At 40.6% G+C, this 24,454-nt stretch overlaps 1 protein-coding gene across 11 annotated transcripts in view; it reads left to right on the forward strand.

Annotated features, from left to right (window-relative positions):
- Positions 1 to 19,951, forward strand: part of gemin7 (gem (nuclear organelle) associated protein 7) — a 42,198-nt gene extending 22,247 nt beyond the window's left edge. For 2 of the 11 annotated variants that reach the window (XM_066685147.1, XM_066685146.1), the window contains one exon: positions 18,233 to 19,951. In XM_066685147.1, coding sequence (XP_066541244.1) covers positions 18,233 to 18,640 — 408 coding nt within the window. In that variant the 3' untranslated portion in view covers positions 18,641 to 19,951. Of the gene's footprint in view, positions 1 to 7,062; positions 7,110 to 15,208; positions 15,450 to 16,144; positions 16,169 to 16,441; positions 16,781 to 17,998; positions 18,105 to 18,218 lie in introns of those variants that run through there. The other 9 variants (XM_066685149.1, XM_066685151.1, XM_066685148.1 and 6 more) reach the window with 9 other exon arrangements.
- Positions 19,952 to 24,454: the final 4,503 nt, after the last annotated feature.

Here is a 24,454-nt window from a genome sequence, read left to right on the forward strand (position 1 = left end):
AGGTAGTGTTGCAGTCACACAGATCCAGGTTGTGGGTTTGAGCCACACTCCATGTGACTGTCTGAGGAGTTGGTAGGTGGATTGGCGACTCAGTGTGAGTGAATGTGTGTGTGTCACTGTGAGGGACTGGTGTGTTCCTGCTTGGCACCCAGTGAATCCGGTTAGGCTCCGGACTGGACCCACCGCAACCCTGAATTGGATAAGCAGTTTCAAACAATGAATGAATGAATGATAGTCCTTCTACAAATTTACATGCACAATCCAGGTAAGAAGAAAGGGAGGCTTTCTGACAGTCTAAGCCAGTGTTATCCAATTCTGATCCTATTCTACCTGTTCAAACAAACTTGATTCAACTCATTTTGTGAGTAGTGTGTTCCAGGACCAGGTTCTGATGCCAAATCAAAGCATATGTGATCATCTGAACACAAAGAGTAATACATAATACTCTACAACAAGGACATACTTCTGTAAAGAATCATTTAAAACCAACCTGAATGTCTAATTATAGTCTTAGTTTTAAGTTGAGCCAAATTTCCTGTAAGATTGCACCACTATCTTGGAATTAATTAAATCATAACTACATTACAGTATATTTCTATCTTATTAAGTTCACCTTGTAGCTACATGCACTGACTACACTGTCATATACACCCGCTATGACTAAGTGCTCATGGTAGGTTTGCTGAATATTAAGATTATTTGCAAATTATTAGCACCATCTCTCCCATGTTCATTAATGGAAAGGAGCTGCTTTAAATATTTATTTGAATAGTGGGCCATTTTCTACAGTGTTACTTAAGGGTTTACACATTTAAACAGATTATAATCCAATACTGTGCTGAGTACAAAACAAATAACACAGTCCTATAATTTTGTAATCAAATTAAAATAATGATTGTAGACATGAGAGACCTAATGGATTTCATAAGTTTGCAGTTCACGCCATAATCAGATTAACAAAAATATATAATTAAAATATCAGAAGTGCTATGTATTTCATTTCCTGCAGATATGTACTTGGTAGAGACAGCTCTGAAACATGTATAAGGTGTAGCAAAGCTTCAGGCTTATGGTTTTACTGCCTAAAAACAAAACAGCTTTTGCAATTATAGCAAAAACTAAACTGAAGGAGTTAATGATTCTGCACTTTGCAGTATTTAGAGGCATTGATTTCTTTTCTGTTTTTATAATAAGATGAAATAAAAACAGCTCCGGTTTCCTCCCACAGTCCAAAAACACACGTTGGTAGGTGGATTGGCGACTGAAAAAAGTGTGAGTGAATGTGTGTGTGTGTGTGTGTTGCCCTGTGAAGGACAGGTGCCCCCTCCAGGGTGTATTCCTGCCTTGCGCCCAATGATTCCAGGTAGGGTCTGGACCCACCGCGACCCTGAACTGGATAAGCGGTTACAGATGATGAATGAATGAATGAAATAAAAACATGCACTGAAAATGTATGTACACAGTTGATTGTCAAGCCAATTTTATTGGATAGATTAAAAATTTCATTAAAATCACATATAGTCCTAATAGAAAAACTGTTCAAAAGCATATAATTCCCATAAACACTATAGGTTTACAAGTATATTGTAATGATAATGATTTTGTGCAGTTATCTAACAAAACATTTGCTTTTGTGTTAATGTTATAGAGTTATTTACTGACGTGTTTTTACTGAAATCATTCAGTAGCCAATAGCATTGTTACACATGTCCCTCAGTAGCAAATGGCATTATTACATGTACCAAAGTGGAGAGCATTGGAAGAGGGGTGGGGGTTTAGGCAGTAGTGCGCTCGAATTCTTTGTTGTGGATGTGACAAGCGGCTTTTGCTACAAGTAAAATCTGCCACTCCTAAAACACTTTGACTTGTTATTTGTATCATTCCACACCTTAACAAAACAACGCTAATAATAATAAAGCGTGAATAAATGCCTTTTTTCAAGTCAATGGCTATTTTAGTAAACTGAATTTTAGCTTTGAAAAGCTTATATAAATATATTAATTGCTAAATGGTTTGTATATTGCAGGTACTTCTCTACATCAGTGTTTTCTCTCTATCCATTAGAAGTTCAAAAATCTCAGGTTGGTGAAGTGTGCCAAATTTTTATGGTTAATGTACTTACCACACGATCTAAATAAAGCGTTACATTATTTGTGATGTCCACGATTTGGACACATTTATTAATATTAATGTTATTTATATTTTAACTAGGCAGATGTGTATTTATGAACTAAATATACACCAATAAATAATGCACAAATAAATCATGAAATACTACTTTATTTTATTTATTTATTTATCTCCATATTTACTTCATATATTTGGAAACTAATTTAAATAAAAACTTTAATTGTACCCTTTTACATGACCATTCTGGTGAACTAGATGTAGTGAAATCACTGACGTCATGAAGAAATATGTGCATCTGCAATATCTACAAATCATTTAGCATTAATCATAATGTGTATAAAGCTTATCTGCTGAAAAGCTGTATTGAAAAGCTTGAACCTACCTGGAATCATTGGGCGCAAGGCGGGAATACACCCTGAAGGGGGCACCAGTCCTTCACAGGGAAACACACACACACACACACACATTCACTCACACACTCACACCTATGGACACTTTTGAGTCGCCAATCCACCTACCAACGTGTGTTTTTGGACTGTGGGAGGAAACCGAAGCACCCGGAGGAAACCCATGCGGACACGGGGAGAACACACCACACTCCTCACAGACAGTCATCCACAGTGGGACTAGAACCCACAACCTCCAGGTCTCTGGAGCTGTGTTACTGCGACACTACTTGCTGCACCACGTAAATGAAAAAAAAGACTGACCAATTGCTAAAGGAAATAAGTAACAAATACCTGCAAAGAATAATAACTTAACCAAGTATCTTAAAAAATATATATATATTTGCTATATATTTTCTGTTTTGCATTCACAACATAGGGCAGCACGGTGGCGCAGCAGGTAGTGTCGCAGTCACATAGCTCCAGGGACCTGGAGGTTGTGGGTTTGATTCCTGCTCCGGGTGACTGTCTCTGAGGAGTTGGTGTGTTCTCCCCGTGTCCGCATGGGTTTCCTCCGGGTGCTCCGGTTTCCTCCCACACTCCAAAAACACACGTTGCAGGTGGATTGTCGACTCAAAAGTGTCCGTAGGTGTGAGTGTGTGAGTGAATGTGTGTGTGTGTGTTGCCCTGTGAAGGACTGGCGTCCCCTCCAGGGTGTATTCCTGCCTTGCGCCCGATGATTCCAGGTAGGCTCTGGACCCCCCGCGACCCTAAATTGGATAAGCGGTTACAGATAATGGATGGATGGATAACTTAACCAAGTATCTTAAAAATATATATATTTTTGCTATATATTTTCTGTTTTGCATTCACAACATAGGGCAGCACGGTGGCGCAGCAGGTAGTGTCGCAGTCACACAGCTCCAGGGACCTGGAGGTTGTGGGTTTGATTCCCGCTCCGGGTGACTGTCTCTGAGGAGTTGGTGTGTTCTCCCCTTGTCCGCGTGGGTTTCCTCCGGGTGCTCCGGTTTCCTCCCACACTCCAAAAACACACGTTGGTAGGTGGATTGGTGACTCAAAAGTATAGTGAATGTGTGTGTGTCTGTGTTGCCCTGTGAAGGACTGGTGCCCCCTCCAGGGTGTATTCCTGCCTTGCACCCAATGATTCCATGTAAGATTTGGACCCACCGCGACCCTGAACTGGATTCCATATTTCCAGGTCACTGTGGGGGCAAATACATGATCCATCCTGTTATCCACCCACACCAATATGGAAATGCTGATAAAATCTTTGGAGCTGTTGAGAGAATATGAAACAATACACTTTGTCTTTATATGTCTTCTAGTGAAAGTTTGGCTCTGTTTTTCTCCAAAACTGCCAAGTGAAACTGATTGAGATTATTAGTGGGGCCAATATGTTTCAGACTCCTATTTCAAACCTGGTCACACATTGCTACACCTGAATGCTACCTCTGTCATGTGAAGGAAAACTCTCTTAATCAAACTGTTTTTTTTTTTTGTTTGTTTTTGTTTTGTTTTTTTTTCCAACAAAACCTAGAGTGAGAATAGCATTGGCAGCATATTGGTGAGCATGACTGTGTCTCTGTTCTACATGCATGCCTTTCCAATAAAGGAGTATTGTGGACATGCTATATCCTGTGGCAGTACCTGGTGTAGGACATATTGCCAGACTTAGATACCTCTGAACAGGGGCAGGTTTCAGTGAGCTTACCTGAGCCGCAGCATTTGGTTTGAGAGCTCATTTTGAGTCTGAGCTGTCCTTCACAGCAGATCTGATTTAGAGGGTTGTACGCCTTTGTTCCGCAACAGCTGGACACAGTCTGGCTCAAGCCATGTGTCAACTCATCTATAAGTAAGAAAGTAGGATACATATCAGTACTCTGAAGTTCTCTGTATCACTGAGTTACAAAAGCATTAAAATTCAAACAGCACATTAGGATCTCTGTTGGCAATTTAGATTATCTACACTATATTACACACACGAGAACTAAAATTTGTGAAAGGTCTGTGCTAAAAGATTGTAGTGCATGTATCTGATGCTTAAGCCAAACAGATACTGACCATTTTGTTCATTGTAAGGGACTAAAATGATATCCCACATAACTGCACAAATAAGCAACGATTGAGTCGACTTGTAACATGTATGGAATGATGGTCAATGTTTTTTCAAACTCTAAGAAAAAAGGTACAGAAGAGGTACATTATTGTCACTAAAAGTACAAACAGTGTAAATGTACCTTTAAAGGTACAGCAATGGTGTTTAAGTTCAATATATTTTCTTTTCCAGAAGGAAAGGTGAATATTTGTGTTATTTGCATGATATAAATCTTGGATATTAAATTGGGCATATGCAATCAATACAATTTTAAAATCTACAATTGTGATATAATTATCATTGTTACCAATACGTTTCCTAATTTAAGGTATATGTCAGAGTTTACAAAACATAAAATATATAATAATGCAGATGGCTAAAGGTTTCAGGCTGACCATGGAGGGAATAGTACAGAGCAGGGCAAGGGAGCATCACAAAAAAAGCAGATAAACATCAAGATTTTTGACATTCTGCTCTTATAAATGGAATTTAAATAAAATTGATTGGCTTTGTTGAAAGAGCACATCGTTTTCTGAACATTGTGCAATGTCGGTAGTCATAAACAGCCCCTTTCTGCATCATTATTTGATAAGGTTTTGTTTGTTGTTCATTTAAAGGAAGATAAATCATGGTTTTCTGATTTTGGTTTCATTCCAGTTGATTTAGAACCAAGGCTTTTATCAGTATTATCAGCGATCTCTTCCTGTGTAAGTACACCTTCCTGTATCTTCTTCTTTAAACTTTAAATGGAGTTAGCAAGATTCACTGTCTGTCAGACAGGATGCAGCACTCATTGTGTAAAGCATGCATTCATTCATTCACATTCTGTAAACACACCATGCTGTGGAAGCTTGCAATCTGTATGAATCAAAGATTCTCAGTCCAGATTATAATCACTATTGTGTAGACATGACCGAAACTTTGCTGGTGACGTATTTGGTGTTATATTTATGAAGTGACTGGAACGAAGAGTTTAAAGTATAAGTTTCTAATAGGAAATCTTACAAATGTTCACTTTTTCTGTAAAACTGGTTGTATAGTAACTTTAAGGTTTGCAACTGGGCGTGTACCTTAACAGAATAAAAATGTACCTGTACTGACCATTTTTCTAGGCAATATTATTTGTTTAAAGAGCCAGCGATCCAAGGGGCATTTGAATCTATTCAAAGGACCATGGTGTAATTTTATGAGCTGCCATTGTGCAATATCTGCTGTTGCGATGGTGAGCACTCTGCAAGGTTTACACGATTTGGTTTAGTCTCTACTCGGCTCACCTGGAACCAGGAGAGAGCAGGTACAAAAATAACCCGGTTAAATGTGCCTAATTTGCCTAATAGAAAATAAAAAAAGTAGTTTGAGGTTTAAAATACTGTTCACTTTTTATTCTGAAATTGCACCTTTTTACTTACAATTCTTTATGTAGTAATTAATGGATTCATTCGTTCATTGTCTGTAACCTTATCCAGTTCAGGGTCACAGTGGGTCTTGAGCCTACCCGGAATCACTGGGCACAAGGCAGGAACACACCCTGGAAGGGGCACCAGTCCTTCACAGGGCAACACACTCTCACACGTTCACATGGACACTTCCGAGTCGCCAATCCACCTACCAACATGCTTTTGGACCGTGGGAGGAAACCGGAGCACCCGGAGGAAACCCACCGGAACACAACAAACTCCTCACAGACTCCCGGAGCAGAGCCTGAAACCCAAGACCTCCAGGTCACTAGAGCTGTGTGACAGTGACACTACCTGTTGCGCCACCGTGCCGCCCTATACAATAAGCTTTTTACAGTTCCTAGATTTATAATCAAACTTTTGGTGTATTTGACACCTTTTTTTAGATTAGCTGTCACACAGCATTCCTGAACATGTGCAGACATATTAAGTGTCAGATAAGTGATGTAATCACAAAGGCTTACGCAAACAACAAGAACTCTCCAGGATATCATAAGCAGATTGTCCACAGCAGCTCAGACCAGGGTTCATATGTAAAGTTCCTCTGCAGCATGTGTACTTGTCCCCGTCCATTAAAAACTCACCACACATCTGACTGAGAGATAAAGAAGGGAGAGCTGTTGATCGTCCTCTCAAAAAAAAACTGCTACTTATTTCCTTTTTAAAAAGTACTTAGTCATACAAACATATACCAATATTAGCTTTATTCGGTGCAAAAAAATATTTTACTGTTATACAGGACTAAAAGCCTGTCAAAACAAAACTTTTTCTTTTTTTTGTAAAAATACCAGCTCATTTATATCATATGTGATCATTTAATATTGATCTTTTTTTCCTTCCTGAAACATTTCATCTCCAAAATTTCATTTTCATTTTAGAATACCAATAACAGGATGACTTTACAATTTAAAAAGGAAAATTTAATTTACCTTGATTCTTCTTTGCAGTGGTGATGTCCCAGAGAGAAAAAGGGGAGGTTAATATTCAGTTGTGGACAGCAACACTTATGCAAACTTAAAGGTCAGTAAAAAAGGTCATAGTTTAATTGTAAAGTCAAAAATAAACAGTGTGGTGGGAACTTAATGTATGAGTGCTGCATCGAAAGTGTAAAAAAGTATGAATGAATGCATGCATTATGTATGCAAACATAAAAGTAAACAATATGGACAATGAAACCAGCAAAACAATTGGAGAGTAAAAGTCCATATATAGGTCAGTAATTTATCTTTGATCAGAATCATAAAAGATTCATAGACAGACTACAAAGTGCCCCTGTATGGTCAGTGGAACACAGAGAATGGACAGTGAATGTAGAAACAAGGCGAGGGTCATAATGTTATGGTTGATCAGTGTATTTGTAAGAGTAAATGCTTTCTCTCTGTACACTTTGCTAAATGCCAAACATTGAGAGGTATAAGTGGGTCCCTAGTCCCTAGCATTGGACTGTGCAGCAGAGGAACTCTCTGGAGTGCCCCTTCCAGCATGTCTGAGATGTATTTGAGAGGCATTTGTGATCAAGCATTAATCATTCAACCTATGACAAATCTCTTCTGGCAATGGTCCAACAAATATTTTTGGCTTTATCATGGATCTAAGCTGCCACTGTTGGTATTTAGCTGTAACACAATATCACTATTATCAAAGTGTTAATCACTGTTTTTCAATAGGATCATGTACAACAACACTTTACTCTAAACATTCCTTAGAAACATCCTCAGGCACTGAATATATTATGAAACACAAAGTGACCTACTACAGTCTGAAAACTCTGTACTTAGTACAAACTTACCTTGTGTAGAAAAGGAGATGTATATGCACAGGATTATTCCTAAAGCTTTATGCAGAATCCAGGATTTAAACAAAGGAAGATTAAAACATACACTCATTAGTCTAGATCACATTGTTATCATTGTAATTATTAATGTTATAATTTTATCTGCTTACCATAAAAGGTCATGCTGCAGGGCATCCTTAGCTCCATTTCCATGTGGAAGTGTGTTAAACAACTGTTAAACTGAAGTTAACATGAGTATGCACATCTCAGTCCTATCTACACTTGCAAATAATGGACACGCCTATTGATGAGCTCATGACATTTATGGTAGGCTGGTCTGAAAAACGGTGCCAAATCTGAAAAAGAGTGCCCTACAATATATATAATTATATATAATTGCATAATTATCATCATAATTTACTGACAATTCAGTTTGAAAAAAGATAACATATTGCTCATATACTAATGAAAAAGTGATAAAAAGTGAGAGTGGACTCAGTCTTTCAAAACTCCAGCAGCACTGCTGTGTCTGATCCACTCATACCAGCGTAACACACATTAACACACCACCACCAGGTCAGTGTCACTGTAGTGCTGAGTATGACACACCACCCAAATCATACTAGCTCTCTGTTGCACTAATAAAATAATGTAGGTTTTGATTGCTTCAAGCTGCTTTCAGAAAATGTGGAAGATTCATTCATTGCACATAGACACACATGGGGGCAGGCTTGGCTTAATGGTTAGAGGACCGGGCTTGGTACCAGAGGGTTTGATCCCCAGGACCAGCAGGAACATCCATGGCTGAAGTGCCCTTGAGCAAGGCACTGAACCTCCAAAACACTCCCCGGGCGCCGGGAATGGCTGACTGCCGCTCTGGGTGTGTGTTCACTGCCTCAGATGAGTTAAAGGCAGCAGTTAAAGGCAAAAGGCATTTTGTTGTATACTGTACAATGACAAATAATTGCACATTACATTACATACTTTTCAATGGGACTACACTACTATAGTGTAGTAGTGTCACTGTAGTAGTGACCCATTGTAGGGATGTTTGGCAGTACATAGATTTAAAATATTTGACATATATTAAAAAAGATTTCCTTCATATCCAAACATTATATTTACAATAAATTTCAGTGAGACGCTTAGACAAAGGAAGTCGTTCAGAGCCATCTTTAAACAAACATGCAAGACAGGTCACATGACCTGACTCCACCCAATTTCCACCCATGACGTAAGATGGAGCTTTTTAGCAACATAGAAACTGACCAAAGCTATAAGTTTCTAATAATAGCTGTTAATGACTTTATCATCAGAACAGTTTAATCTCCTTTGATGCCTCTGAAGCCAGGAATGTTGGCCTTGCTCACCAGGTGGAAAGGATGGCCTTCCCTCTCCCCTCATCACTCTTTTCACAGTACTAGTTACAAGGGTGTCTATAGGCTGATATGGCAGATCCAGGCACACCTGTTTTATGCAGTTCTGCACTAATGGGCATTGCATTAGTGTAATTTTGAAAAGAAGCAGTTGTTTTAAGCGGGAGCACCTGTTCAACCCAAGCCGTCCCGACGCTGCTGGTATTGTGAAACATCAGGGGAGAGACACTGACAATTGGAACTGGTGACGATTACTTATTAAGCCAAATTACTGATTTTAGAAATGTTCTTATTGTTATAATTCTATTTGTGGTTTTGTAATGCTACTCTTCCTAGGGTTTTCAAGTTACAACCACGGAATTTCACAGGATCGTAGGACCTATAGCCAATTACATTGCTTGTGTTTTTGGAGCAATCCAACTTACGGCTTTCAGAATACTAGCTTACAAAATTCAAACTGCTCTAACTTGGTCAATTGTCCTGCTACAGCCATGAGATTTCAGATGGTGATACCTAAAAATAACTTGTGTTCTCCACCCCTAATGCCTACAGCAGTCATGCCCCCAAGTCACGTGAGATTTAGTGGTAAGGGAAATCACATGCTTCCATTTTGTTTTGGTAAATGTGTTATAGGATCCTGTACCGTCTTTTAACATGAGAATAGGTTCTAATTACATGCTTTTTGTGTGGTTTGTTGTCAGTAACTTCATATGTTTTGCCTTTCTTATTTTTCAATTGTGGATTGAGGAATTTGGTGCATTCAGCTACAAGAGCTTACAAGTGAAAGGTCAGGTACACTGTCAGGGAAAAGGGTACTGTACAGGTAGATTATTATTCACTATATATAGGAAGTTTAAATGTACCTTTAAAGGTACAGCAGTGGTTTTGAAGTCCAGTTGGGTTTCCTAAAGGCACATTGCATTCTCATCTAAAGAAAACAAGTGAATATTTGTATGACATCCTAAAGATGAAATGGGGTATATAAATTCAACACAAAAATCTAGTGTCCACAAACATCTGGACTTGAATAAATTCTGAAGTATTTAGATATCAGCATCTGCAATATACATACAGTCTTGTAATGCAGTAGTGGAGTGGAGGAAGAATTCATCAGCTGAGAATTTACTGTACACACAGAAACAAAAACAAGAAACTTTATTATAAATGACATTACAACAATGAAAAACAAACAAGAGAACGAAGAGTGAGAGCGATGTCATATGACACACACATATACACACACAGGGCTCGCAGATACAGGGTGTGAATCAGGAGAAGAGCAGGGAGACATACATGTAGCTAAACTAACACATCAGCAAAACAGTGCAGGACAGGGACACAACAAAGCACAGGAGACCAACATATTTGCACATTCATGCTGTCATGTTGTGTTAACTCATCTGGTTACTATGATGGGCAGAAGTCGGGGACAAGAGGTACAGTCACTGTCACACTACTGCAGGGTCCTGGGGTTGCAAAAGTGTTCACAGGTATGTGTGACTGACTAGGTGAGTGTGTGAACTTGTCCACAGGTGTAAGTGACACGGTGACTATGAAATTGTCCACTGGTGTGAGTATGAGAGTGACTGGGTGAGTGTGTGAGCTTGTCCACAAATATGAATATGTGAGTGTGAAATCCACTGCTCTGAGGGTGACTAGAAGAGTGTGTGATTATTCATAGGTGCGAGTGTGACTGTGTAAAATTGCCCACAGGTGCAATTTTAGGTCACCCCTTGTGAGCCTTGGTTCCTCCCAAGGTTTCTTCCTCAGCTGGGGGAGTTTTTCCTTGCCACTGTCGCCCCTGGCTTGCTCACTTGAGGGTTTTACATTTGTCTTTACATTTCATGTCAAATCTTGTCTTACTGGAATTCTGTGAAGCTGCTTTGTGACAACATCAGTTGTGAAAAGCGCTATATAAATAAATTTGATTTGATTTGATTTGAAGAGTGACTGGGTGAATGTGTAAAATTGCCCACAGGTGTGAGAGTGACTGGGTGAGTTTTCCGTGTCTGGAAATTCCTGGGCTGCAGCTTCTAATAAGGCTTTATAAGAGTCAGGCTGCTTTTGCTGCAGCTCTTAAAGAACCTCTGGGAAATTCCAAACGTTGTGGAAAATTTTCCACTGCTGTAAGAGTGACTGGGTGTGTGTTTGAAATTGCCCACAGGTACAAGAGTGATTGGGTGAGTGTGTGAACTTGTCCCCAAATATATATATGTGTGTGTGAAATCCACTGTTGTGTGTGTGATTGTGTAAAATTGTCCACAGGTGCAAGAGTGACTGGGTGAGTGTGTGAAATTTCCCACAGGTACGAGAATGACTGGGTGAGCATGTACAATTGTCCACAGATGTGAGAGTGACTGGGTGAGTGTGTGAAATTGTCCACAGGTGCGAGAGTGATAGGGTGAGTGTGTGAAATTGTCCACAGGTGCGAGAGTGATAGGGTGAGTGTGTAAAATTGCCCACAGTTGTGAGAGTGACTGGATGAGTGTGTGAAAATGTCCACAGTTGTAAGAGTGAATGGGTAAGTGTGTAAATTTTTCCACAGATGTGAGAGTAACTGGGTGAGTGTGTGAAATTGCCCACAGTTGTGAGAGTGACTGTGTGAGTATGTCAAATTTTCCACAGGTGTGAGAGTGTCTTGGTGAGTGTGTGAAATTGCCCTCATGTGCGAGAGTGATTAGGTGAGTGTGTAAAATTGTCCACAGATGTGAGAGTGACTGGGTGAGTGTTCAAATATGTCCAAAGTTGTAAGAGTGACTGGGTGAATGTGTAAAATTTTCCACAGGTGCGAGATTGACTGGGTGAATGTGTGAAATTGCCCACAAATGTGAGAGCGACTGGGTGAGTGTGTAAAATTGCCCACAGATGTGAGAGTGACTGGGTGAGTGTGTAAAATTTTCCACAGGTGTGAGAGTGACTGGGTGAATGTGTGAAATTGCCCACATGTGCGAGAGTGATTGGGTGAGTGTGTGAAATTGTCCACAGGTGTGAGAATGACTGGGTGATTGTGTGTTCAAATATGTCCACAGTTGTAAGAGTTACTGGGTGAATGTGTGAAATTGTCCACAGGTGTGAGAGTGACTGGGTGAGTGTGTGAAATTGTCCACAGGTGTGAGAGTGACTGGGTGAGTGTGTGAAATTGTCCACAGGTGTGAGAGTGACTGGGTGAGTGTGTGAAATTGTCCACAGGTGTGAGAGTGACTGGGTGAGTGTGTGAAATTGTCCACAGGTGTGAGAGTAACTGGAGACATACATTGTTTTTGTTTGTTTGTTTGTTTGTTTTTTGTTTTGTTTTGTTTTTCACTAGACAAAACAAAATAGCAGGTACACGTTTTACATGGAATTCTACCCAAAGCGTGAGTTATGGTGAAAGTGGCTGGGTGGTTAGTTTTGTTATGAGGTATCTTCTCATAAAGTTGGAGCAGTACCTTAAGGTATGTAATTTTAATTGTATTACTACAGCAACAATATATTATAAATATATATTTCAGACAATCCAGTGATTTTCAATGGCAACTTGAGCAACATAATTGTTAATGTGATCAGCCTCCATTGAGAACCCCAAGAGGGTTGGCCAGACAAAGCCTCTGCCAGCATGTGTTTGTGTTGATTAAGTTATGGGTTTTATGTTCTGTTTTGTTTGTTTTATTTATTTATTTATTGTGTTTGCCCACTGTCCTCGTGTTTCTCCCAGTTTTCCATTTCTGGGAAGTCCTTGGCAGGGGCTGCTAATAAGGCTTTATAAGAGATTCTGAGAAGTAGAAAAACAAAAGGAAACTGCGTGAACTCACGCTTCCCGTCTTTTGTAATGCTGAGGCAGGCTGCTTTTGCTGCAGTTCTTAAAGAAGCTCTGGGAAATTCCAAACATTGTTGTTCTGGAACAGGTTGCTGTTTTTCTCTGCAAAAACACACATGATCATTAATTTGTTTGTTTGATCACTAGACAAATCTTGATATTGCCTGCACATAACACTGCAATACCAAAGAGCCATAATCTACTCAAAGGTACATATCACGCAATTTGGACCAGAACCAGTCAAACTAACAGCTGGTAGGGCAATTTTGGGAAAGAAATGGTTAATGCTGAAGAGTGGCATGGACATTTTCATTGTCAAGGACATCGCTCTGGGTAAGTGTAGCATCTCCATCAATGGTATTTTGTCATCATTTAGCACTATCAATATGGCTGCAGCCCCCTCCAGGGTGTATTCCCGCCTTGCACCCAGTGATTCCAGGTAGGCTCTGGACCAACCGCGACCCTGAATTCAATAAGCGCTTACAGATAATGAATGAATGAATGAAAATGGCTGCATAATATTTTAAGACTTTAAGTTAATTAAATGTATATTAGTTTTCAGAATATATTAGAACATATTATATTGTTTTTACTATCTATCAAAAATCATCCATCCATCCATTATCTGTACCCGCTTATCCAATTTAGGGTCGCGGAGGGTCCAGAGCCTACCTGGAATCATCGGGCGCAAGGCAGGAATACACCCTGGAGGGGACGCCAGTCCTTCACAGGGCAACACACACACATTCACAACTACGGACACTTTCGAGTCGCCAATCCACCTGCAACGTGTGTTTTTGGACTGTGGGAGGAAACCGGAGCACCCAGAGGAAACCCACGCGGACAACACACCAACTCCTCACAGACAGTCACCTGGAGCGGGAATCGAACCCACAACCTCCAGGCCCCTGGAGCTGTGTTACTGCGACACCTACCTACTGTGCCACCGTGCCGCCATCAAAAATCATATATAAAAAAAAATATTTTGCCACCTTTTTCTGACTCAATGTGAAATGGAGCAGTTTGGGGTTATGTGCCTTGTTCAATGGTATCTCTGTGAATGTTTAGGGAGGGGAATGTGCATGTCGTTCACTCCCCATGTGCCATGTTTCCTGTTTGTTTCCCTACTTTTCAAGAACACCACCCCTTTAGATGTGTGTTGGACTTGACTCTGAATATGTCTGTCTTAGTCTTCACTCAGGCTCAGCTCTAATTGTGTTTTTTTTGTTTTGTTTTTTGTTTGTTTGTTTGTTTGTTTGTTTTGCATTTGTCATGTGGGCACAGATGTGTCTTTTACACCTTTATACCTTTATTTGCTACACAAAACATGGGAATTTATTTTTTTAATTCATCCGAGAACTTACATTTACGTTTCGGCATAGCTGATCGAGATGAGGGTAGGTACATGAGCTTTGCCTGACGTAAACAAGGACCAATAACGGTAGCTCTACAGTCAGACCGTCCAATCAGAAGATTTTAGGCAACTTCACCACGCCCCCTTCTTACTCAAGCGAACCAATCGGAGTAGGGGAGGGCGGGACTAGTTTGTGAACGAAACTTCTCGAAGTTCTATGTAAGCTCTAGAAAAACAGTTTGTGAAATTCCTCCCGGACATTTTTTAAGTCTAAAAAAGAGGACATGTCCGGGTAAAAGAGGACGTCTGGTTACTCTATGTCTGTCCTGTCTATACTTTCCTCATCTTTAGTTGTGTGTGAATACAGAATATTTTTACAGCAGCTACATCACAGATGTGGTTTAATAGTTGTTTAAAATACTGTATGTAAAATATATATATATATATATATATATATATATATATATGTTTACTGTTAATTTACACTAGCGTGTATAAAAATGAGATAGAATATTATTTTTATTTATCTGACACATGATATTTTACAATATTGGTGTTACAATATTGGTGGTATTTTTTTTATGTTGGAACAAGTGTTGTCCTGTATTCTTTAAATAGCCCAGAAAATTTCCAAATCTCTGATATATGCTAGCTTGCGAAATGAAAAAAATATTTCCAAATATATGTCGGCACAGGCCTTAAATTGCAAGTCGCAGTGGATGAGAGCATTAACTAAATGTTGTGAATCCCCCTGAGGTTATCTAAAGTTCTACCCTAAATTTTACAATTGTAAACTAAAAACTAAGATGTTTGGCTGAGCGGAATAAGCGGTCTGTACAGGACTTTTATTGCTGCGATAAAACGACGTCATATCCCATGTCTCCCTTCACTCTCCGAAGAGCTGGTCTGGATTGAGTAGTGAGTTCAGTTTAAACTCCAAAATACCGATTTAAATTCAGTTTGAGCCACAGTTCCTCGAGTTCACTCGCTTATCAGACGCCGCGGGGCTCCGTGCTGAGGGCGCGGTGTGGAGGTGAAGGAAATGCGCGTTAACGCTGCGGTAACTTCGCTAGCTATATCTTAATATTCACATTCTGCTCTTTACTTCAGGACTAACGTCGGATCTGATTAAAAGTAGTTAGCGATACTGTTTTTAATAATTTATTTCTTGCATCTGTTAAAATTGCTTATAATCCTTATTATCTCAGATATTTGCGACGTAAGTTAAAGTATTTCTGAATATTAGCTGAAATTAGCTTAGCATATCTAATTCACCAGGTTCATGTTTATATATAAAGTATTCATTCCACATTAAATGCTGCATTCGTATCATTTACAGTTACCTCCTTGTTCCTACACTCATTGTCCATCTTATGTGCCTCTACAGTTACATTGTCGTCCATTTGTTGCTCGGCATACTTTGTTAGCCCCTTTCACTACGTTCTTAAATGGTCAGGACCCCCACAGAGCAGGTGTGGTGTGGTGGTGGGTCATTCTCAGCGCTGCACTGACACTGACGTGGTGTTGGTGTGTGATGTGATGTGATGTGCTGGTACGAGTGGATCAGACACAGCCGCGCTGCTGGAGCTCTTAAACACTGTCCACTCTGTTAGACAACATATCTCGTTGGGCTCATCTTGTAGATATTGTTTTCCTTGCATTCTCCCTACATAAGTGCAGTTTTGACAGTGATGTGCCCCGAGTAGCAGCCACAGAAGCTCTCTTCTCTCTGTTACATCTCAGTGAAGCATAGCAGTGATTTAGAAGCTGTAATTTAAGGTAAACAATATTATTTAGTGTTCTTTTAAACAGCAATTTACATTTATCCAAAAATTATTAAGGTACAGACAGTGGAAATGGGATATAAAAATGTAAATATACTAAATAACTTACTAAATAAACTTGTCTGTAAATTTTATTCACTGTTTAAATTACCACAGAAACTCAGTTTTGTTTTGTAGCACTTTAATGCAGTTAGCGGCCTCCCAAGTTTTGGAGACACTTAATTAACTTAATTTTATGTAAATATTTTTTTCCTGAACGTCGTCTTTAAGTCTTTCTCTAGTATATGAATTAACTGTTTAGACCACTACTGCATATTCTAATCAAAATGTAACTTGATAAATCACATCATATGATACTCGTCTAAAAAACACCGCCTGAGCATCACACACAAGAACCACGGCCAACGAGGCTCGCACTTTATTAGAGTTAACGGTAAAACTATAAAGATGTGCCGTCCACTTTTTGGAACAGAACAGGAGCGAGACATCTGACCGGTTCGGTACAGCGCCGCCCTGTGGCAGACCCGTGCTACTGCGCTGCTCATGGAAAAACAACAGCAGAGATTCTCCATGTCAAGAGCAAAACGGTCCGTGTAACGTTCATCAGGTCAGTTTCCTGATCGTTTGAGACTAAATACAAATATAGAAAATTGGGTTTAAAACTAAATTTTGTTTCATATTTTAAATTTGATACAGTAAAAGGGAGGGGTCGTTAGTTTTTTTTCAATTTACTCATTTTGAATATCTCTTCAAAATCAGAATTTCAGAAAAATGAAAATAACGACCCTTAATTCCCCCTTAATTCTGATTTTCCCCTTTACTGCGTCTTCTAATGAAAGTCATAGGACTGTACCATCACAGCGGGGGAGACCAACCTGCTGTACCTCTCTGCACGTTAACCACAGACACAGCAGCAGGGTCGGCACTGACACAATACAAACTTAAACATTACTTTTTAATATCTAGAACACTGAGCTTCATTCAGGTCATGGGGTGTACTCTCTGGTTTAACGGTTATAACGATTATATTTTTTTGACAGATAAGGATTGCTTTTGTGATTAAAACTCAGGAAAAGAAAAGCGTGAGTCCAGTTTTTCTGTGCTTTTCCACAGTAAACCCCCACCATAGACGCGCACAGAGAAGCTTGTGTGGCATGACTGCCTTTTCTTGAAGTGTAGATGGTTTGACCGCACTGGCCACACGTAAACGCTCAACCTGCTGCTCTGTGTCTTCTGTACAATGTCGGCCTTTAAAAAGTATGAAGACGTTATCTGCTTTTTATTAGAAAGCCGGTGGTATGGTTTACGCTCAGAGCATGTCTCCCCCGCTGTGATGGTACAGTCCTATCTCTTTCGATGCAAGACGCAGTAAAGGGGGAAATGAGAGCATTGAATAAAGAGCCATTCTTATCATTTTTTGGAAGTTCAGATCTTGAGCCAAAATGAAAATTAGAAAATTAACCCATTCTTTTCTTAATAGACCAAATGAAGTTTTAAACCCAGTGTCCTATATTTTTATTTAGCCTCAAAGGATCAGTAAATTGAACTGATAAACGTTACACGGACCCAAAACAGGCAAAACTAAATGGGGGAGGGGGGATCTTTTTTCTTTCTTTTTTAACCCTGAATTTCCCTGAAGGGTTCATTACAGGGTCCTGGACCTCTTGGGTCCTCTTGGTGGAACACAAATCTAACACGGTTTAAACACAGATTAGAATAAATTAAATGCACTTTGCAGTTGTAAAGTTTAATACGCAGTGTTAAATTATTTGCTGTGACAGTGTTTTCATGTGCTTCATGTTACTTTTATTGGGGGTTTTCCAAGCATCAGTGCAACAAGTTGAGAGAGTTCTTCCATCCATGGGTTGATACGTGGTCGGTGAGATGGACACTAACTGTACACCAGCAATGAGTTTTGAATAAAATGGACAGTGAGTGTATGCACTAAAAATATCATTCATAAGTCACAACAGTAAAGAACCTCTCTTTCTGCTCTAATAACTCTGGCCAATGTATAATCTGAAGATCCTCTACCATTCTGACAGCCATATTTTTGCAGGGAGAAAGCTGTGACAAAACCATGAAAATCCCAGTTAGCGTCCTGCGCTTGCCCAGAGGCCCGGACCCCAACAGCCGTGGCTTTGACCCCAGCTCTGCTCGCTACATCGCACTGTGCCCCACAACTATTCCAGCTTCGTCAGGGAGTGAAGCCGGTCGAGTGAACCTCAAAGAGGAGCAACAGTTGCGTTCCGAGCTCAGAGAGCGCTTCCTCAGGACCCTGATAGCGATGACAGACAAACAGGTTGAGTTTAGTCTGTACGAGAAAGTACGAGTGCGAGCCAGGTTTGGTGCATCAGACATAGACATCCTCAACTTTCAAGTCTCCGATCTTCAGACGCCTCTCGGGGTGCAGAAAGAGGCTTTGCTCAGGTGCCAGGACATGATTTCATTTTCTTTTCACTTGTGAATTTGACTTTAAAGGAACATTTACAAACAGGCTGCTCTTTATTTTTTGTTGGCGATGGTTAAAAATCCAATGGGGATGGTTGGAAATGCTTTCACTTGCAGTTCATGTCTTTGCCACAAGAGGGAGGCAGATCGGTGGCAATTTACACTTAAATGAGGGTCTTTTTTTCCCCACCTGCCTTATTGTACTAACTTCTCAGGAACACCACCACTGAGGAAACTGTAAGGAAATTCCTGAAGGTACATCCCGGAAAATAAATGTAACGTGCATTTTTGCGTTGTAATGTTCCACTTGTTTAATTAGTGTCCTCTAAGAAAGTGTACTTCTTTTTTTTTTTTTTTTTTTGTACATCATTGTGTTGTAATTCTCATGGATTTGTTTTCTAAGAAAACTTCTGAGGATTAATTCTTTGTTTCTAAGGTTTTCTGAGATTAAATTCTGCAGCACAGAACAATTTTGTGGATCCTTGCTTGTCTTTTACGTCGATATGCTTAGTTTCATAGACACGCTGTGCATCAAAGTAACCCTACACACCCTTTTAAATAGTGAACCCAAGCACACGTTAGAGGCAGGTGTTCATTTGCATACAGACAAAGTCATATACTCCCTATAAGGGAAAAATGGACCTGTTAAATAGGTCCCTGGAGCAGCTGCACATGTGTAATCCCTACAGCCCGTGCCAAGTCTCTGCTAGATGGGTATTAACCCCCTGTAGAACAGGAATATGGAGACGTAGACCTCTTCTACGGAGTGATGGAGCTTTGGGATGAGTTGTGGTGTCTTTCGTGATCCAGAACTAATCATCCATTTTCAGTAAGCTACCGACTAGTGTCTGGATGTTCGAACATCTGGGGTGAACCTATTCCAGATGAGCCGAAGTTGTAACAACATCAGAAGGGAGTTCCTTATTAATGGCTTTGATTTGAGAAGAAACATTGAGCAGATGTCTGCAAACCTTACAGTGTGTGTAGTATATGGAAAGTGCTAAAAATGTTTAACACAGGGTCAGAGTGTTATATTTGGAATGCTGATGTTTGAACAGGGGAAATTCACAATGGTGTGAGAGAGAATTACATTCCGCCCTTCATCAGACTCTAAAAGCTTGGCTAGCTACGCTCTACAACCTGCTGTTCCTTGCTATCATCATCATCATCAACAACAAGAGCTTCAGCAAATTCTCAGTGTGTCGTTATGGAGTGTTTCAATCAGAACAAACGATGATGTTCCTCTTGCTGCGTTAAAGTGACTGTATTGAATAGACCCAAAGTGCTTTCCTTATGTAACACGATTGGTGATTGTATTGATGATACTGAGGGAGGGGGGGTGGGGAGAGCGACTGATATTCAATCATCTTAAAAGGTTTGAGGTTGTTTACCAAAGTCTTTTTTTATTGGAATATCATTAGACGGAGTTGGAGGGCTGTGCCTTTGTTGTACAGGCACAATTATCCCGCCGGAGCATTTGTGAGAGGATGAGTCATCCACCCATACCGCTCTTTCGTCATCATGCTCCTCCGTGATCTAATCAGGAAGCCCACAAGGACGCGCAATGATAATTTCATATTTCTAGTCATGCACTGTATCCCAACTAATCTTCAAACTCTGCTCTCACAGCCACTTGTTGAAGAGGAGCTCCCGGGTAAGAGCTGTGGACGTATACCAGGGGCTGGATTCAGGATTCCGTTCAATTGAACAATACATAGTGCCCATTAAAGGGTTATTTATTTATGTATTTGCTCAGAACTAATACCTCTCTCCCCCTCCTCCACAGCTTCTACTCATCTGGAAAGGATTTATGTTAAAATTTGGAACATTGCTGCAAGCATTCGGTGGCATTCTGCCATATGAACATTAGTGAGATTGGGTACTGATGCTGGGTGATCACTAGGCCTGTCACAATAATTACATTATCCATTTATCCTACAATATATGGAAATTTTTTCAATAATTTTGCTGATCTCAATATTGTGCATTGTTTTAACTGGCGTGTTTACATACTGAATATCACCAGTGTTTTAGTCGCTCTTTCCTGTTCTCTGGTTTTCTCTGGTCTCTCTGTTCTGCGGCTGTTATGTAATTTATTTAATGTAAATTTGTTTTTATATGAAAAACATGATTTTATTTTATAAATGTTCATATGAGTTTTAAAGAATTTTGTGTAACGTGTATTTTTAATTCAACTTTCAAACATTCTCCCACTCTTTTTCATTTTATGGTAAAAGTTGCATAGTACTAAAAATGACTTGTTATTTTGGGGCAACACGGTGGTGCAGCAGGTAGTGTCACAGTCACACAGCTCCAGGGACCTGGAGGAGCTTCGGGTGACTGTCTGTGAGGAGTGTGGTGTGTTCTCCCTGTATCTGCGTGGGTTTCCTCCGGGTGACTGTCTGTGAGGAGTGCGGTGTGTTCTCCCTGTGTCTGCGTGGGTTTCCTCCAGGTTACTGTCTGTGAGGAGTGCGGTGTGTTCTCCCTGTGTCTGCGTGGGTTTCCTCCGGGTGACTGTCTGTGAGGAGTGCGGTGTGTTCTCCCTGTGTCTGCGTGGGTTTCCTCCGGGTGACTGTCTGTGAGGAGTGCGGTGTGTTCTCCCTGTGTCTGCGTGGGTTTCCTCCGGGTGACTGTCTGTGAGGAGTGCGGTGTGTTCTCCCTGTGTCTGCGTGGGTTTCCTCCGGGTGACTGTCTGTGAGGAGTGCGGTGTGTTCTCCCTGTGTCTGCGTGGGTTTCCTCCGGGTGACTGTATGTGAGGAGTGTGGTGTGTTCTCCCTGTGTCTGCGTGGGTTTCCTCCGGGTGACTGTATGTGAGGAGTGTGGTGTGTTCTCCCTGTGTCTGTGTGGGTTTCCTCCGAGTGACTGTTTGTGAGGAGTGTAGTGTGTTCTCCTTGTGTCTGCGTGGGTTTCCTCCGAGTGACTGTTTGTGAGGAGTGTGGTGTGTTCTCCTTGTGTCTGCGTGGGTTTCCTCCGAGTGACTGTTTGTGAGGAGTGTGGTGTGTTCTCCCTGTGTCTGCGTGTCCAAAGACACGGTGGTAGGTGGATTAGCAACTCAAAAGTGTCTGTGAATGTGTGAGTGTGTGTCACCCTGTGAAGGACTGGCGCCCCCTCCAGGGTGTGTTCCCACCTAGGTTCCGGACCCATGGCATTACGCCATGAACGCTAACATCAACATCACCTCTTTTAAATGGTCTAAAACCACACTTACTTAAGAATGCAACAAATTGATGCACAAGCTAATGCATTATATGAGCACCTATTATAAATGTTTTATTTCATGTATTTTTAATCAATTATATTCCTTCTGGTGTTCGAATATTCTGAATAACAATGTTTTTTTGTTGAGCAAAAGTTCATAAACTTTTATAGGTGTGTAATTGCATTTATTATGCTATTATATTATTTTCATAGCAGTGGTATAAAATGACATTAATGTTGTTTATCGCAATTATTTCTGGGACTGTATATTGACCACAAGAAACGGCCCAATGTGACAGGCCCAATGATCAGTTCTGGGTCCCAGATGCCAGTCTTATTCGTCCCAAAGGTATTGAATTGCATGTCCATCTAATTACTCCACAGTGTAAGAATGGGAGGGGGGTTTTAAAACTTCTAACCTGACATTAGGCATGTTGTTCTGGGGTTATAAACTGCTGGGCTCTGTGTGTCACTGGGTGAATTTGTCAGCAGCTGATTTACCAAAAGTAGACATGTTCATGAACTAGGGGAGTCTGGATACTTTTGGACATGCAGTGTATGTGTAAAGAGGATTGTAATCAACATTTCCTTCTGTATTCACTTTGATGTGTTTTGTGGATAAAACTACATTCTGATCTCATGTCACCAAAATATGGTAACAGTAGCATAGTCGATAACAACAGTGATCGTTCCCGCTCCTGTCCCTCTCTCTGCCTCCTCTCCTCACTTTCTCTCTCTCTCCTAAGCCTTCTGTATATTATTAAATTTCAGTTCCTGGCCTGTTAGCCTGCAGCCCCCTGATTTCCAGTGTGAAAACATTCCCGTGTGTGTATAGGTTGACGATGGTACAAGGAATCTGCCCTGTCCAGCACCACTGGCCACAGGAAGCACATTCCAGTGCGTCCTGTTTGTGGCTCTCTCTGTCTTCCTGCCAGGCGCAGGAACATGTCTGTGATAACTTACAAAAATACATCAGCACCGCCACTTAATCACAGTCTGCTGCTGCCAGGCCCGAGCTCTGCACCGGCTCCTCGGACTGCAGCGCTGGCACCACAGGCCGGTGTGGCTTAACTGATAGATTCCAGCACATCCTTGTTAATCTGCAGCAGGACAAAAACATCTGTATTACCACTGTGGGCAAAATTGTATGTTTATTTTACATCGTTTTAAAGTAGCACTTGGTGAGATTTGATGTATTGGTCACCTCACAAACTTACATAGTGCAGTTTCTGCAGCAGCAATAACAGAGACTCTTCTCCCTATTACATGTCAGTGGAGAATCACAATCGCACATTTGAATCTGAGGTATAAAATACTTCCTAGTGTTGCTTTAAGTTAGCAGCTGGTCTGTTGTATGAGTGATGACTAGATTAACAGAAATAGTGACTGTATTTCTACTCTAACAGGTTTGTAAGCAAAGGGTGTAGATTTGCTCTTGACATTGGTGAGGACCAAATTAGCGTTGTCATTAACGTTATTGTGATGGACTCATTTCATTAGCGAACGTGACTTTTACGTGACTTACATGTTTCTTTGAAAAATGGCTCTGTATGTCCACCTTAATCTATTTTGCTGCTATCCTCACTCTCTTTTAACACCCATGTGTCATCCTCGAGTCTTGCACAGTAAGGTTCACATATGACTAGAAAGTTGTCCTTCCAGTTTTAGCACGGCTAACAACGTAGCTACAGAGTCTCATGTGACAGCAGGGAAAGGCAGAGCTAATCACACATCACACTGGCCAAATGTGATATGGGGAGGTAAGACTTGAGTAGACAATGTGATTTAACCCTTTCTGCACCTCTAGGTTAAAAAGATGTTGACATCGCTGTATGTTGGTGAGGTGCTAATGCTAATTCTGTGCCCTTGTTTGCAAGACACAACACACAGGAAATAAACCAGTTTATGCTCCTTAGAATGGATCCCCACTTGATTGGCAGCCATGTTTATAATAGCTTTTTATATAGACTCTGGTTCATCCAGACCACATGGTGTCAGTATAACAGCTGTTTGATAATGTGAAGAGGAATCACTGGAGAAAACGAGTGACTGCTTCTTAAAGTGCTCTCACTAAATAATATGAGCTCATTGCTTGTTTTCACAATAATAAAAGATCTGTGTCCATTCAGAGACTTTTTCTGTCTGTTTACTTTCTTTCCAGAACAAATGCTATAGACCAGGGTGCACAACTCAGGTTCTGGAGGCCCGGTGTCCCACAAAGTGTGATTTTTTTTCCCCATGCTAAAACACATCCACTAAACCTGGCAGTTAACTAATGAGTTGAATAAGGTGTGTGTGAACAATCAAATCATCACACCATGTCAGACAGCCACCCTACAGAACTGGAATTCTGCACCCCTGCTAAAGTCTTCACTGCTCACGCTATACAAACCCTTGACTATTCTCTCATATCACAGTCTGACAAGAAAATCCCTGAGATCTGTAGGAACTGGGGAATATCCACAGAGATCCTGAAACTTGTGAACCTCCAGCACCAGAGTTCCTGCTCCACTGGACTTTTCACATTGGGCACACAAAGCTCTGTTGCCACAAGTAAGCAGCGTGGTAGAAGTCCTTAAAGGAACACTAGGTATTATTTTTACCTTAGAATTACAGCTTCAAAATCATTGTG

This window comes from Hoplias malabaricus, chromosome 11 (genome assembly GCF_029633855.1).
Source record: "Hoplias malabaricus isolate fHopMal1 chromosome 11, fHopMal1.hap1, whole genome shotgun sequence".
NCBI lineage: Eukaryota > Metazoa > Chordata > Actinopteri > Characiformes > Erythrinidae > Hoplias > Hoplias malabaricus.